This window comes from Astatotilapia calliptera, chromosome 2 (genome assembly GCF_964374335.1).
Source record: "Astatotilapia calliptera chromosome 2, fAstCal68.1, whole genome shotgun sequence".
Lineage (NCBI taxonomy): Eukaryota > Metazoa > Chordata > Actinopteri > Cichliformes > Cichlidae > Astatotilapia > Astatotilapia calliptera.
Genome location: NC_137423.1, coordinates 30,472,924 through 30,488,361, shown reverse-complemented (window position 1 = coordinate 30,488,361; position 15,438 = coordinate 30,472,924). Strand labels below are relative to the sequence as shown.

General features: G+C 40.0%; 1 protein-coding gene across 24 annotated transcripts in view; it reads right to left on the bottom strand.

The window, feature by feature from the left end:
• The window catches only part of LOC113037086 (protocadherin alpha-C2-like), a 208,368-nt gene that overhangs the window by 121,083 nt on the left and 71,847 nt on the right, over positions 1-15,438 (bottom strand). The window contains exon 1 of one of the 24 annotated variants that reach the window (XM_080288637.1): positions 12,157-14,670. The exons of 20 other annotated variants lie outside the window; for them this stretch is intronic. In XM_080288637.1, the coding sequence (XP_080144763.1) occupies positions 12,157-14,517 (2,361 nt within the window). In that variant the 5' untranslated portion in view covers positions 14,518-14,670. 3 more of the 24 variants (XM_080288656.1, XM_080288714.1, XM_026194013.2) reach the window with 3 other exon arrangements.

The following is a 15,438-nucleotide window of genomic DNA, read 5'->3' as shown; positions in this document are numbered from 1 at the left end:
CCCATCAGTCAGTTCAATCCTCCGGGCATGGCATGATGACCTAAGCACAGCAGCAGATGTTCTGGCTGTATGAGCACTGATGCCAAACAAGAGCAGCACAGACCAGCATCTGTTCTTATCTCTGTTGATTCAGAAGAGGAAAAGAGGAAAAACAACAACTTGTAAACACTGCACATGGCTCAATGCACTTAACAAAGCTACCAATCACTCTGCATTACAACACACAGACATATATGTCTAGACTTAAGTACTGTTAAGCATTATGATACTATTAATATGACTATTGTTAGGAAAGTAAAGCATTGCAAAGAGAGCTTGACATAAAGACAGTGAACAAATCATCACAATGCAGTACACTAAGCAAGGCTCATATCATCCATCAAGGAGTTAAAGGGACACATGGAGATAGTGTATGCAAATGACTTTTTTTGGTGCAATGTTTTTAATGCTTAGAGAAGTTGACCCAGCTAAAGCTCCAGAGAAAGGCCTCCGTGGACTGATTCAGCTGCACTAGAGTGATTCTAAAATAAGAGTAGCAAGGACCAATCTATGGGACTCATGAGTCAATGGACTGAGAGATAATGAAATTGATGGCTTATATAACCAAGTGGTAGAGATAGCAAAGGGTCAGACCTTTTCAAACAGTAAAAATAAAAGACAGGAATTATGTAGGTTTTTTTTTCTTTTTGCTATTATTCTTTATGATTTGCTGTGTCAAATTTTGCTGGACACCCGATAAATTCTAGTTGTATCTTTATCAACACTAAAGAAAGTTTGACCCAAATACTGACGAGTACTGCCTCGCTTTTGCCATCTGACATTAAAGCTACACATGGCTCTAAATCAGTCATGTCCTAGTGCAAATGACAAGAGCTAAAGGAGCTATGCCAAGCAGTGTTGCCCCACAGATGTGAGTGCAGCCTGCAATTACATTTTTATCCCATTGACTTCTATTTTTGCCCTGTTTGTCCAGAAGCAACTGAAAAAATCCAGGTCATCTTCTTGTCATGTTTCTAGTTGATTTATTGTGTTTATTAAATGAGCTTAATCAAATAAGGGCATTTTCTGTACTGTGCGAGTGGTTCATGTGGTTGAAACTGCAGTGAGTGTCATGCATTAAACATACGAAGTGGAAATTTTAAAATTGAATATACAAGACTCAAAGGTAAAGTTAAATAGTTGAGTTTAACTTGACATAAAAACATCTTGACACAAAACACATCTTCGTTCAGCCCTTCTCTGAAACTCTGTTCAAAGTGCAGCACACAGAGGTCAACAAACAGATTATTTACTAAGAACACTAAAAGATGCATTGCTGCAATGCTTGTTGATATTGACATTAAGCTCCTGATTAACCAGCACCATATTGCCTAAATGTTTACTAAGAGGAAGTACAGATATGAACACAAGCACTCATAGCAGAGATACGTAGTAAATAGCAGCTCAGACAACTTGTCTGGAAACATCTACAAATCACGTGCTTCAGTTCAACACTAATAAAAACCAGACTGTCAAAGTCAATGTGTTCCTTGAATTCTTCCACTGAGCCACATCAGTTTTTCTGCAGTGAAAAGCAAATCCCCAATCAACAGTAAGTGATTGCACCTTAAAAATAAAAATCAATGTCCAGTGAAAGAAAAAAAAAGTTCAATAACAATGTGAATCTACTTAGTATGCTCATCATAAAATATAAACAAGCATGGAAGTTATTTTTTGTATTGTATTTTAGGTATTGTTGCAGAGTTTTGTGCACTAGTTCAAGAAAAGTCTAATTAAACAAAAAATATTAGATGCATTTGATCAGTTTAAAAGGCTGAAGTTGTCACAAGTTAACCTGATTATTTTTAAATACAGTTCCAGTTACCTAAGTTTTTGCTAAACATAAAATACATTTATCATTACTCAACTTCACAATTCAGTTTTAGCAAAGTTAAAATTGTGCATGCCTTCTTCTTTCCTGAACAAACAAACATTTGTGATCATGTTTTGTCCCCCCTTTCCATTTTGGGGTATAACACTCAAGTAGTGTAACGGCACTTGGTGAAGACTCACACCTTGCCGTTCTGTAATAAAGGCTGTTATTAAGAAAGAATTGTGTGCTGTAGGACTTTCCACAACAGCAGCATCTGAGAAAAGTCGGAAGTTAATAAAGAACATGAAAGCTTACTTGGAAGGAAACTCACTAAGTTTCTACCCCCCCCCCCCCCCCCACCCACACACACACACACACACACACACACACACACACACACACACACACACACACACACACACACACACACACACACACACACCAGTCAGTTTATCTGTGAAAGTGCCTTTGAATAAAGAGGATTAGACACAGTAGGTGATATCAGTGATGTGATATTGCATGTGCATCTATGGGGACAAGTGTGCATGTGTAAAGTGTGAACATGATGATGGTAGCTGTTTTTGCTGTACTGCACTATGTGTCCAAAATTAGATTACCATCACTGCTGCTGACCTCAATGTGAGTGGCGGCGTCTTCATACAAAGCTGGAGCAATAAGGGAGAATGTGCCCTACTGACATACAACAGCACATTCAGCATCCACTGCTATGACCCTACAGGCATGAGGCACAGCAGCACACAGCTTAAGAGCATGTGGCATAACCAGAGAAAGATTGCAGAAAGCAAGTCAAATATCACCCGGGAAATAAAGAAGTGCACCATATGAAGGAGAAGAGGAAGAACAGAAACAAGGAAGTGGGAAAAGGAGGCCAAGAGTGGGAAGGGGGAAGGGAACTACTGAGAGCAAAATCAGTATGAAAGGGGAGAGAGTGAGAGAGGGAGAGAGAGAGAAGCTGCAAAAAAAGAGGAAGGATAAGCAGTCCTCAGAGCAGAGGCAGAACAGTGAGCACTGCATGGAGTAGTATACTGATGGAACACTCATTGCTATAAAAGCAGAAAACAAAACTTACAGCAAATTGACAGTGAAAAAAAAAGAATGCAGGTTATTTTTCATAAAATTTGAGAGAGGGATTAGCTGCAGAAGATTAGGTGCAGAATAAGTTAAAACGCAAAGGCAAGTAGAGTGAAGCATGATATGAGTGTGTTTAGCTGTCAGCATTTTATGTGTTACTTTAGAAGAAAAGACACAAAAAGAAAGGTAAATAGGAGGAAAGTTGCTGAAATGACTACACACTACTGTTGTACATGATTGGCTTCTTATAACATTCCCAAACTGCAATGAATGCAGTTTAATGAGGAACGTGCTGTCACCTATTCAATAAAAGCAATGTATACAGACACACTTAGGTAACTGCACTGTAGATAACATTTTGTGTAGACATACCGCATGCAAACACAGTTGCAGAGATCTGCTGAGCCAGCCAAGCAAACAGACAAAGCCACTGGAGCAAGCAGCCACACCCCCACAGAGGAGAGCATACAGAATGAAAACTGTAAACAGTTTACGTCTTCTTACATCAAACTAAATTAAGATCAGCAAGTTTCAAATGCAGGAGTCATTTTTTCATCTGTTTTTGCAATAGTAATATACATATTAAAAATTGTTTATTTACTGTACAACAAAGGTGCATCCCATGTGCTTGCATTAAAGTAATTACAGCTCATCCACTCCTCTTACCATCTGTTTTTTTTCCTAACTATTAAAAAACAAACTATGATGGCGCAGGAATAAAATAAATAAAAATACACTATAATTCTTTAAAAGACTTGCAATCAGCTCACAGTCTGTGATGCAATGACATTTCCAAGCACTTATTAGTTTTAATGAGATGCTCTCATTTTTAATCACATCTTTTCTGGGCATCTGCTGTCCAGGCACAGCTTAGCATTGCTGCTGTGCTGCAACACACACACAAAGCCTGATTTCTATCTCTCTCACACTCACGCATGGACACGTGCATATAAAATATTCATTCATGCACACATACGCTCAGAGGGGCAGTTATTGCTAGCAGAGCTAAATAAATCTGGACAGATGAACTGCAGAGAAAGTGTGGCCAGCCTCTCTTACTCTGAATCTGAACCGATCCTTTACCTTCCTGTATTCAAGCTTTAGCTTGCTGCTTTATTTCACATGCTGCTCAGTAGCTTCTCATACAGCACCAGTTTTCAGCACAGACATATATGTTTATAATTTAAAATGTGCTTTTTTTCTGTCAGTTTCCTGTGTAGGGAATCTAACGTTGACCCAGTTTTTTGGGTGAATAGATTATCCTCCATACTATAAAATATCTAATTAAAAGCTAGAATATTCCTGCCTTTGCTATTCCTTTACTATCTGCAGCATGTTCTTTCTAATTTACAGTGCTGAATGTGATATTATAATCCACGAGTTTATATAGACATAAACCAATTCTTATCAAATATTGTGAGGTTTCTATAGATGAGCTGTACAAAAGCCACATCCCCTCCCCCTACTCTACTGCTTTCTCCATCCCTCCCTCGTTCATCCTCTTCCACTGCTGTTGCTAAGACCGTTGAGTGCATGCTAGTCTGTGGAAACCAGTAGAGTCTGAGAGGTGGATCTCCCAGTGTGTTGCTATGGGCAACACACAATATTCGATAGAGAATCACCTCTCAGACTCTAGCTTGCAGACCTTCGCACATGTCATAGAATGTGACCTATTTTCAGTAAGTCAAAGGGGATCATGCACTCTGAAGCTTGTGTGCAGTGTGCTAAATATACAGTCTTCTACATCAGTATTTCTCAATTCCAAAGCACAACAAACCAATCAAATAAAAAAATAGTAAAATTATATTGCTTGTTTTTCACTCCTGGAATGAATTCACATCCCTGCTGAAACAACCCCACCTGACTTGCTGCACATTGTGATGCACTGCACACCCGCCTCAGGCACTCTCTGCTCTTCTCTGTCTTAGCTCCAGCCATTCATGGCCCATTGAATCACCTCAACAGCATCAGCAAGCACAAACCACAAGAAATCTCATAGCCAGTCATTCAGTTGCTTTAAGCCCATGTAAGAAACCTCATAGACAGGAAGGATATATAGATGCAATTAAAGATGAAAAAAAAAAAACCAAGCGTATACAGCGCAAAGCTCACAGTTTTTCATTCAGACTCAGACATAAATACATGCAAACCACAATAAGTGTCTGACTGGATATTTGGGTGATATTAGTATTATAAATAATTTTAAACTTCAAAAGCAGAGCACCATATTATGGTATAGACACGGCATAGAAGCAACAGTTCAATTTGCTTATGAATTAGAAGTTTGGACTGTGTGAGAGCTAACCAGAAAACCACATGTAAGGCGTTTTATCAACACACAGCCTACTTATTTCACACAGTGAATATTTTTTTATGCTTCTTGACGGTTCCTGTTGAGTAGATTATTTTGTAGGATCAGCTTCTTATTTCTGATTAAAATTATAGCATAACTGCCTAGAAATAAAATTGTCTTTCTTACCTCTTCAGATGTGCATCTCCTATCTGGAAGCACAAGTGTATTTGCATGACTGCCCGGAACTATAGTAGATCCTATGCTCATTCTGGGTCCAACTAGCATGTACCGCTTCTCTCCTGATCTGTACTGGATGCTGTGACACAGTGTCCCATCATAATTAGTCTCTGGCAGATATTTGGAAGTATAGTCTGTGGATTTGGAGCACTGCATTGCAATCAGCACGATGATGCTGACGAGAAAAAGCACAGAAACTGCGCCCAAAGTTATCATGAGGTAAAATATGACATTACTGTCCTCATCATCTTTTGCTGCACCTTTAACATCAGAAGCTGCAAAAGCCTCTTTGGGCTCCACAAGTTTGACAATCACAGTAGCTGTTGCTGAGAGAGAAACGTTGCCGTTGTCTTTGACCAGTATTACCAGTTTATGCTCAGCGTCGTCTGTCTCTGTGAATGAGCGAAGTGTTCTGATCTGTCCTGTATAGCGGTCCAAAGCAAAGAGACTATGGTCAGTAACTTCCTGCAGTGAAAAGAGCAACCAGCCGTTATATCCTATATCAGCGTCATAGGCTCTGACTTTAGTCACCAAGTGTCCTGCGTTGACATTTCGGGGAATCTCCTCCACACCTTGAGCAGAGCCGTTGGAGCTGAGTGGGTACAGGATGACTGGAGCGTTGTCGTTCTGATCCAGGATGAAGACGTTGACTGTGACGTTGTTGCTTAGTGATGGAGTTCCAGAATCTGAGGCAACAACTTGGAACTGGAAAGTTTTCATTGTTTCAAAATCAAAACTTTTCAGTGCCACAATTTCTCCATTTTCAGGGTTTATACTTAGAAATGATGTCAATTTTTCATCAGCATTCCTCATAATATTATATGATATATGGGCGTTATCACCCTCATCACAGTCATGAGCACTGACAGAAAATAAAGATCCTCCAGCAGCATTGTTTTCAGTCACATAAAACATGTATGGGTTTGTTGAAAACTCTGGACTGTTGTCATTCACATCTGATATTATCACACTTATTATCCTGTGAGATGACAGTGGCGGGTTACCAGCATCTTTTGCAACAATTCTTATGTCATACTTGGGTTGCTGTTCTCTATCCAGCATTGACTTGGTGACTAAAGAGTACATATTTTCTTGTAATGAAGGCGTTAATATGAAAGGTACACCTTCACTTACAGAACACATCACCTTTCCATTTACTCCTGAATCTTTATCATTCACACTTATCAGTGCTACTGTCCTTCCTGGTTTGGAGTCCTCAGGGACTGCACTTGAAAGGGATGTCACCTCAATTTCAGGTGTGTTGTCATTTAAGTCCACAATAGTTATTTTAACACTTTTTTCTGTTGCCAGGGGGACTTGCCCTTTATCAGAAGCTTTAATATCAATTTGATATCGGTCTTTTTCTTCATAGTCTATGGGCCCTTTCACAATAATTTCACCTGTATTACTATCGACTTCAAAAATTTCACGTAATTTCTTATTTGCATTATTCCCAAATGAATAAACCACCTCCCCATTTAAACCATCATCTAAATCTGTGGCATTTACTTGTACGATAGTTGTGCCAATTGGTGAATTTTCATCAAGTTCAGCAGTGTATGAGTCTCTGGCAAAAACTGGCATATTATCATTCACATCCAGAACATTAACAATAATTTCCATCGTCCCTGATCTAGCGGGCTTTCCTCCATCAACTGCTGTCAGAAGCAATCTGTGACTTCGCGCAGCCTCTTTGTCCAGCGCTTTATGTAAAAACAAAACAGGAATTTTGCCATCCTCTTCTCTATCCTTAACCTCCAAACGAAAATGGTCATTTTGACTGAGCTTATATTGTTGAATAGAAAACATCTCGCTGTCTGGATCACGGGCGCCTTGTAGCTGAAATCGCGCCCCAGGTAAAGCAGATTCGGATATCTCTAAATGCGTCTGGTTGTCCGTGAAGATGGGAGAGTGGTCATTTACATCTAAAACCTCAATGCCAACGTAGTGGACCTCTAAGGGATTCTCCAGCACAGTCTTTATGTTGAGAATACAGGTGGTTATCCGTTCACACACCTCTTCTCGGTCTATTTTTCTGTTAACGTGTACTATGCCGTTGCTGTTGAGTTGAAACAGGGGTTCAGTCGATCCAGAAACGATGCGAAATCCTCTAGCATGCAAAGCACTGTGATCCATCCCTAAATCTTTAGCGATATTTCCAACAACAGAACCCACCGTTAGCTCTTCGGGAATAGAGTATCGCAGCTGTGCGGAAGAAGAATTCATAGTGAGAGCCAACGAAACAATAAAGACGACCAGGCGCTCCAACAATACTCCGCATCCCCGTCTTGCCATGGCGAATTCACAGAATAAGTAAAATAATAGGAACAGGACGGTTAAACATTGAAATATGAATTTACACCGAAACACTGGAGCTGATGAAAACCAAATATTCCAGGATTCCGAAACATGATGTTTCCGAGGGTATCAAAGATTTAAAGCCATTGCCCCCCAAAGCGCAAGTGCACCCTGTCGAGAAATACTGTAGCGCAAAACTGCTGACGTAGAAGACGTACAGTCGGGAGTCGTTAATTTTCACAAACAGTGACACCATGCGAGCTGACGTTACAATGGAGATAATAAAAATAGTGTTTAAAAGCTTCAACTTCGTGTCGAGGGGTCAAGCAAAACACGGGAAAAGTGCACTCGACATCATTTCAACATGAACAAAATCATCTCGTTCAAACTCCTCCAAAAACATATTAATGTTAATTTTACTTCATGAGATATTCAAATTAAGAGAGACATTCTTACCTCTTCGGATGTCCCTCTCCGATCAGGTAGCATTAGTGTATTTGCATGGTAGATCCTATACTCATAGGATACTCATACTCATCAGTTTGTGTGATGAATATACACTACACATTTGTGTTCTATTTCTATTCAGCTGTTATAAAGAAAAAGTTTAACGCAGCACTTTGAACATATTTATATCAACCGAATTCAAACTCTAAATATGTAGAGTCAGTATTTGGAGTGTCTGAGAATTGTGAACTACTCAAAAAAAAAAAAAAATCCTGTTAAAATAAAGCCTTTCTTACCTCTTCAGATGTGCATCTCCTATCTGGAAGCACAAGTGTATTTGCATGGCTACCCGGAACTATAGTAGATCCTATACTCATTCTGGGTCCAACTAGCATGTACCGCTTCTCTCCTGATCTGTACTGGATGCTGTGACACAGTGTCCCATCATAATTAGTCTCTGGTAGATATTTAGAAGTATAGTCTGTGGATTTGGAGCACTGCATTGCAATCAGCACGATGATGCTGACGAGAAAAAGTACAGAAACTGCGCCCAAAGTTATCATGAGGTAAAATATCACGTTATTGTCGTCCTCATCATCTTTTGCTGCACTTTTAACATCAGAAGCCGCAAAAGCCTCTTTGGGCTCCACAAGTTTGACAATCACAGTAGCTGTTGCTGAGAGAGAAACGTTGCCGTTGTCTTTGACCAGTATTACCAGTTTATGCTCAGCGTCGTCTGTCTCTGTGAATGAGCGAAGTGTTCTGATCTGTCCTGTATAGCGGTCCAAAGCAAAGAGACTGTGGTCAGTTACTTCTTGCAGTGAAAAAAGCAACCAACCGTTATATCCTATATCAGCGTCATAGGCTCTGACTTTAGTCACCAAGTGTCCTGCGTTGACGTTTCGGGGAATCTCCTCCACACCTTGAGCAGAACCATTGGAGCTGAGTGGATACAGGATGACTGGAGCGTTGTCGTTCTGATCCAGGATGAAGACGTTGACTGTGACATTGTTGCTTAGTGACGGAGTTCCAGAATCTGAGGCAACAATTTGGAACTGGAAAGTTTTCAGCGTTTCAAAGTCAAAACTTTTCAGCGCCGTAACATCTCCACTTTCCGAGTTAATATTTAAAAACAATGCCATACTGCCTTCGCTGTTGTCCCGATAAACGTGATATGAAATACGCGCATTATCACTATCATCACAATCGGACGCCTTTACTGAAAATAATTGTGCACCTAAATCGTTATTTTCAGTGATGTAAAATATGTAAGGACTGACTGAAAACTGAGGCCTGTTGTCGTTCACGTCTGATATCGCCACAGTTATTGTCTTTTCACTTAAGAGTGATGGAACACCAGCATCCTTTGCAACAACTGTAAGTTCATAAAAATACCTTTCTTCTCTGTCCAGCAGTGACTTGGTCACTATGGCGTACATATTATCTTGGAGGGATGGCGATATAGCAAAAGGAACATCCTCAGGTATGAAACAGGAGACTTTCCCACTGGGACCTGAATCTAAATCATTCACGCTGATCAAAGCTACTGTTGTTCCAATCCTACAGTCTTCGGGAACTGACTTAGAAAATGACGTGACTTCAATCTCGGGTGGGTTATCGTTCAGGTCGATTACCTTTATTATCACACTTTTGTCTGTTGATAAAGGGATTGTCCCCTCATCAGACGCTCTTATATCAATTTCATAGCGTTCATTTTCTTCGTAATCAATTTCACCAGTCACTTTAATTTCCCCTGTGCTCGAGTCTATATAAAACCGTTTTTGCAGTTTGATTTCTACTTCCTTACCAAAAGAGTAAACAATTTTACCGTTTGCTCCTTCATCTAAATCTGTGGCATTCACCCGAATGACTAGCGTGCCGGGGGCTGCGTTTTCATTCAGCGTAGCAGAGTATACATCTTGTGTAAAAACAGGTGCATTGTCGTTAACATCAAGTACCTCAATCAGTATTTGCGTTGTCCCAGACTTTGGCGGTCTCCCCCCATCAATAGCGGTAAGGAGAAGCGTGTGCTCTCTCGCAGCCTCTCTATCTAACTGCTTCTGTAAAACTAGAAATGGCATTTTACCATCATCTCTATCTTTTAACTCCAAACGAAAGTGATCACTGTGACTTAGTTTATACTGGTGAACAGAGAACTGGCTACCGTCTGGGTCTCGTGCAGGTTGCAGCTGAAATCTTGCACCCGGTATCGTTGATTCAAATATTTCAAGTCGTTTCTCTTTCTCTGGAAAGATGGGGGAGTGGTCGTTTATATCCACCACCTCTACGGTCACATAATGGATTTCCAGAGGATTTTCTAGCACTGTTTTAAGGTTTATTACACAATCGAGTCTTCGTTCGCAAATCTCTTCCCTGTCCACTTTCCTGCTCACATACAGAACACCGTCGTCTTGATTCAAATGAAAAAGGGGTTCCTTTGAACTGCCAACAATGCGGTACTTTCTTTCCTTCAGCGTAACCTTATCAATCCCCGCGTCTTTCGCAATGTTTCCAACAACACTTCCTTCTTTAACCTCTTCAGAGATGGAATATCTGATCTGAGCCGAGGCTTCGCTCCCAAACATCACCAATGCCACCGCATAGACTATGCATCTCCATCGCTCGATCCACGTCCGCCGTCCTCTTTGTTCCATTATGTGCAGAATAAAATTACGACTTCAGGATCAATTATTGTGTCGTTTACACATAAAGTGCAGCAGGGTTCCTTTTTAACCTGCTCTCCATAAATTAAACCTATCTGTGCACACCACCGAGAACGACAAGCAGCTGATTTCTTATTTAAGCTCGTTGCACGAAATGCCAAAATACAGGGCTGGACCAGCTGGTGACGACAAAAAGACGAAAACATTTGTAATTACACCGACACCATGCGATATATGACGTTATTGCAGCACCGTGAACCTAAGAAATGAAATAAAATCAACTAAATTCAAGCAACAAAACTATTTGGCAACTGCAGGAAACAAAACAGCGTTCTGCTAAGAATAAGATATATTATCGATGATTTGTAAGGTTCCTTCTTTGGAAATCTATATGAGTTATTTCTGTATTATTTCTAATAAAAAGGCTTGTAGAACTGAAACAACTTTCAGCACTACGGACAGCAACACTACCGACCACAGGCAGACGCACACCGACAAAGTCTGATACACTTTCAGCACACATAAATGTTATGGGAATTAAATAAACATGCGCGTTATAGATTTAACTATCCAACGACAATAAGACAGCATTATATGTATTAAAACACGGTGTCATTATCGATAATGACTTTTAAACGTCAGAAATTGCGCCATAATTTGCTCTGAGCACGCCCATCATTCTAAAAGGTCATCACTGTGGCTTCCTCATTTGGAAAATATAGAACACCCAGTAACTTCAGTGATACAATTCAGTTCCCTGCAATTCCTTGAAATCTGCTACAGTTTTGTCAAGGGCCTCTAAAGTGGGAAAACTACCAAAGAAATGTTTCAGGTGTTCTAGTTCTGAAAAGCAATTATTGTTTTCTTGAATTTTTAAAATTAAATCTTTCATGTTCAGTCGAAAGGTTGTCTGTTTCTGATTGATTAGATATTTTCAGTTTCAAAGGCAAAAGGGATAAAAATTAACATTAAACCACAGCACACTAACTGTAGTTTAATTTATGATTTTAACAGATCACCTCGTTACTTGTTAGCAAACACATACAACAACGATCTCATTAACACACACACAGCTAGTTTGGGTGATGAATACACACGACAAATTTATGTTCTGTTTCTATTCAGCTGTTATAAAGAGAAAGTTTATCGCAGCACTTTGAACATATTTATATCAACGGAAATAAAGCTCTAAATATGTTGAGTCAGTATTTTTTGGAGTGTCTGAGAATTGTGAACTACTCTCAAAACAACTGTTTAAATAAAGTCTTTCTTACCTCTTCAGATGTGCGTCTCCTATCAGGTAGCACTAGAGTATTTGCATGGCTACCCGGAACTATGGTAGATCCTATACTCATTCTGGGTCCAACTAGCATGTACCGCTTCTCTCCCGATCTGTACTGGATGCTGTGACACAGTGTCCCATCATAATTAGTCTCTGGCAAATATTTAGAAGTATAGTCTGTAGATTTGGAGCACTGCATCGCAATCAGCACGATGATGCTGACGAGAAAAAGCACAGAAACTGCGCCCAAAGTTATCATGAGGTAAAATATGACATTACTGTCCTCATCATCTTTTGCTGCACTTTTAACATCAGAAGCTGCAAAAGCCTCTTTGGGCTCCACAAGTTTGACAATCACAGTAGCTGTTGCTGAGAGAGAAAAGTTGCCGTTGTCTTTGACCAGTATGAGCAGTTTATGCTCAGCGTCGTCTGTCTCTGTGAATGAGCGAAGTGTTCTGATCTGTCCTGTATAGCGGTCCAAAGCAAAGAGACTATGGTCAGTCACTTCTTGCAGTGAAAATAGCAACCAACCGTTATATCCTATATCAGCGTCATAGGCTCTGACTTTAGTCACCAAGTGTCCTGCGTTGACGTTTCGGGGAATCTCCTCCACGCCTTTAGTCGAGCCGTTGGAGCTGAGTGGATACAGGATGACTGGAGCGTTGTCGTTCTGATCCAGAATGAAGACGTTGACTGTGACGTTGTTGCTTAATGACGGAGTTCCAGAGTCTGAGGCAACAACTTGGAACTGGAAAGTTTTCAGTGTTTCAAAGTCAAAACTTTTCAGCGCTAAAATTTCGCCATTATCAGTGTTTATGTTTAGAAATGAAGTGACTTTATTATCTTCACTTCCATCTCTGATAATATGATAGGAAATGCGCGCATTGTCATTCTCATCACGATCAGAGGCTTTAACAGAAAACACTGAAGCTCCTGGACTGTTCCCTTCAGTAACATAGAAAGTATATGGGCTGAGTGAAAACTCTGGACGGTTGTCATTCACATCGGACACCGTAACATTTATTGTGTTTTCAGATGATAGCGATGGTTGGCCACCGTCTTTTGCAACTACTGTTATTATATATTGTGACTGTTTCTCTCTGTCTAGAGTTGTCTTGGTTACTAATGAATACATTTTGTCCTGTAAAGATGGTGATAAAACAAAAGGGACATCATCAATTACACTACAAATAACCTTTCCATTCACTCCAGAGTCCAAATCATTTACACTGATAAGCGCTACTGTAGTTCCAGGTCTGGAATCTTCTGGGATAGAGCTGGAAAATGATGTAACCTCTATATCAGGTGCGTTATCATTCACATCAACTATCTTAATAATCACGCTTTTTTGTGTAGCCATTGGAGGCAGGCCTTTGTCTGATGCCTGAATTTCAATTTCGTATCTGTCTCTCTCCTCATAGTCTATTAACCCTTTTACAATGATCTCACCTGTTTTCTGATTAATATCAAAAAGCTTAAAGAATTTACGATTCACGCCATTGCTAAACGAATAAACCACATCCCCGTTGGGTCCATCATCTAAATCTGTTGCGTTTACCTGAATGACTGTTGTATCTACCGGAGCATTTTCATGAAGCATCACTGTGTAAACATCTTTAGAGAAAATGGGGCCATTATCATTTACATCTAAAACACTGACTAGAATATTCATAGTACCCGATTTCGGAGGTTTACCCCCGTCCATGGCCGTTAGTATGAGCGTGTGGCTTCCTGCAGTCTCTCTGTCTAAAGATTTTTGAACAATCAGTACAGGTATTTTACCGTCGTCTCCTGAGTCTTTAACTTCCAAACGAAAGTGGTCATTAGAGCTAAGTTTATACTGCTGAAGAGAGAAGGGGCCACTGTCTGGATCTCGTGCGGGTTGCAGCGGAATTCGCACGCCTGGTAGCACAGACTCAAAAATCTCCAGTGTTGTCTCTTTTTCAGGGAATGTGGGAGAATGGTCATTTAAATCCACCACTTCTATAGCAACATAATGAACTTCCAGTGGGTTTTCTAGCACCGTTTTCAGATTTATTGTACAAGTACTGCTCCGCTCGCAAACCTCTTCCCGGTCGATTTTTCTCCTCGCGTACAGGATCCCGTCGTTTTGATCCACATTAAAAAGAGGATCTATGGCACTAGTTACAATCCGGTATTTCCTGCCTTTTAGTGTGCTTTTCTCTAATTCCAAATCTTTTGCTACATTTCCAACCACAGTTCCTTCTTCAACTTCCTCAGAAATGGAATATCTTAATTGAGCCGATGCCACACCGCACAGAAGCATAGCGATCAAGCACACAACACTCCGTCCTTTCATCCACGTTCGGTCGCATCCTCTTTGTCCCATCATTAAAACAAAATTAACCAACTCTTCGCGGTGTAAGTCACAGTGTCATAAGAAAAGAGTCCAACACGCACATACCTATGAGATGCTTATTTCAAAAGACGTAACAAATCCGGAAAATTTGTAAAACGATCGCAGCATCCATTCAACTTATTCTGTCTGTAGGGAACCCAGGAGATAATAAAAATGTGGAACCCTAATGCAATGACGACAAGATACAGTCTGTCTTTTGCCAGCACACTGACACCGTGCGAATTCGTTGTGTATTGCAAGAAAGTCAAAATACTGCAGCTGTTTCCAGGTAATTCTAAAGGAGCATCTTTATTTACTTTGACTTACAGGCTTAGAGGAATCTGAAAATCACTTTTCCTCATTAGCTAATTAGAAGGTTCTAAGTAGAGACAGTATAATTAGATTCTGAAAAACGTTAGATGTTTCCAGATAATAACTTTAAATTCTAATAGTCTGATATTTTTATACAAAATATTTATAGTATTTAAATTTATTTTTAAAATAATTTTCTAATCGGGATATGAATACTATCTCAAGAAAACGGACAGTGAATAACGGCTGGTCCAAATGCCTTTCTGTGAAGTTATAGAAGGTGAATGAAGTAATATGACTGCAAACTATTGCGTTCTCTAACATAAATGTCTTACCTCTTCAGATGCTCGTCTCCGATCAGGTAGCACTAGAGTATTTGCATGACTCCCAGGTACTATAGTAGATCCTATACTCATTCTGGGTCCAACTAACATGTACCGCTTCTCTCCTGATCTGTACTGGATGCTGTGACACAGTGTCCCATCATAATTAGTCTCTGGCAGATATTTAGAAGTATAGTCTGTGGATTTGGAGCACTGCATTGCAATCAGCACGATGATGCTTATGAGAAAAAGCACAGAAACTGCCCCCAAAGTTATCATG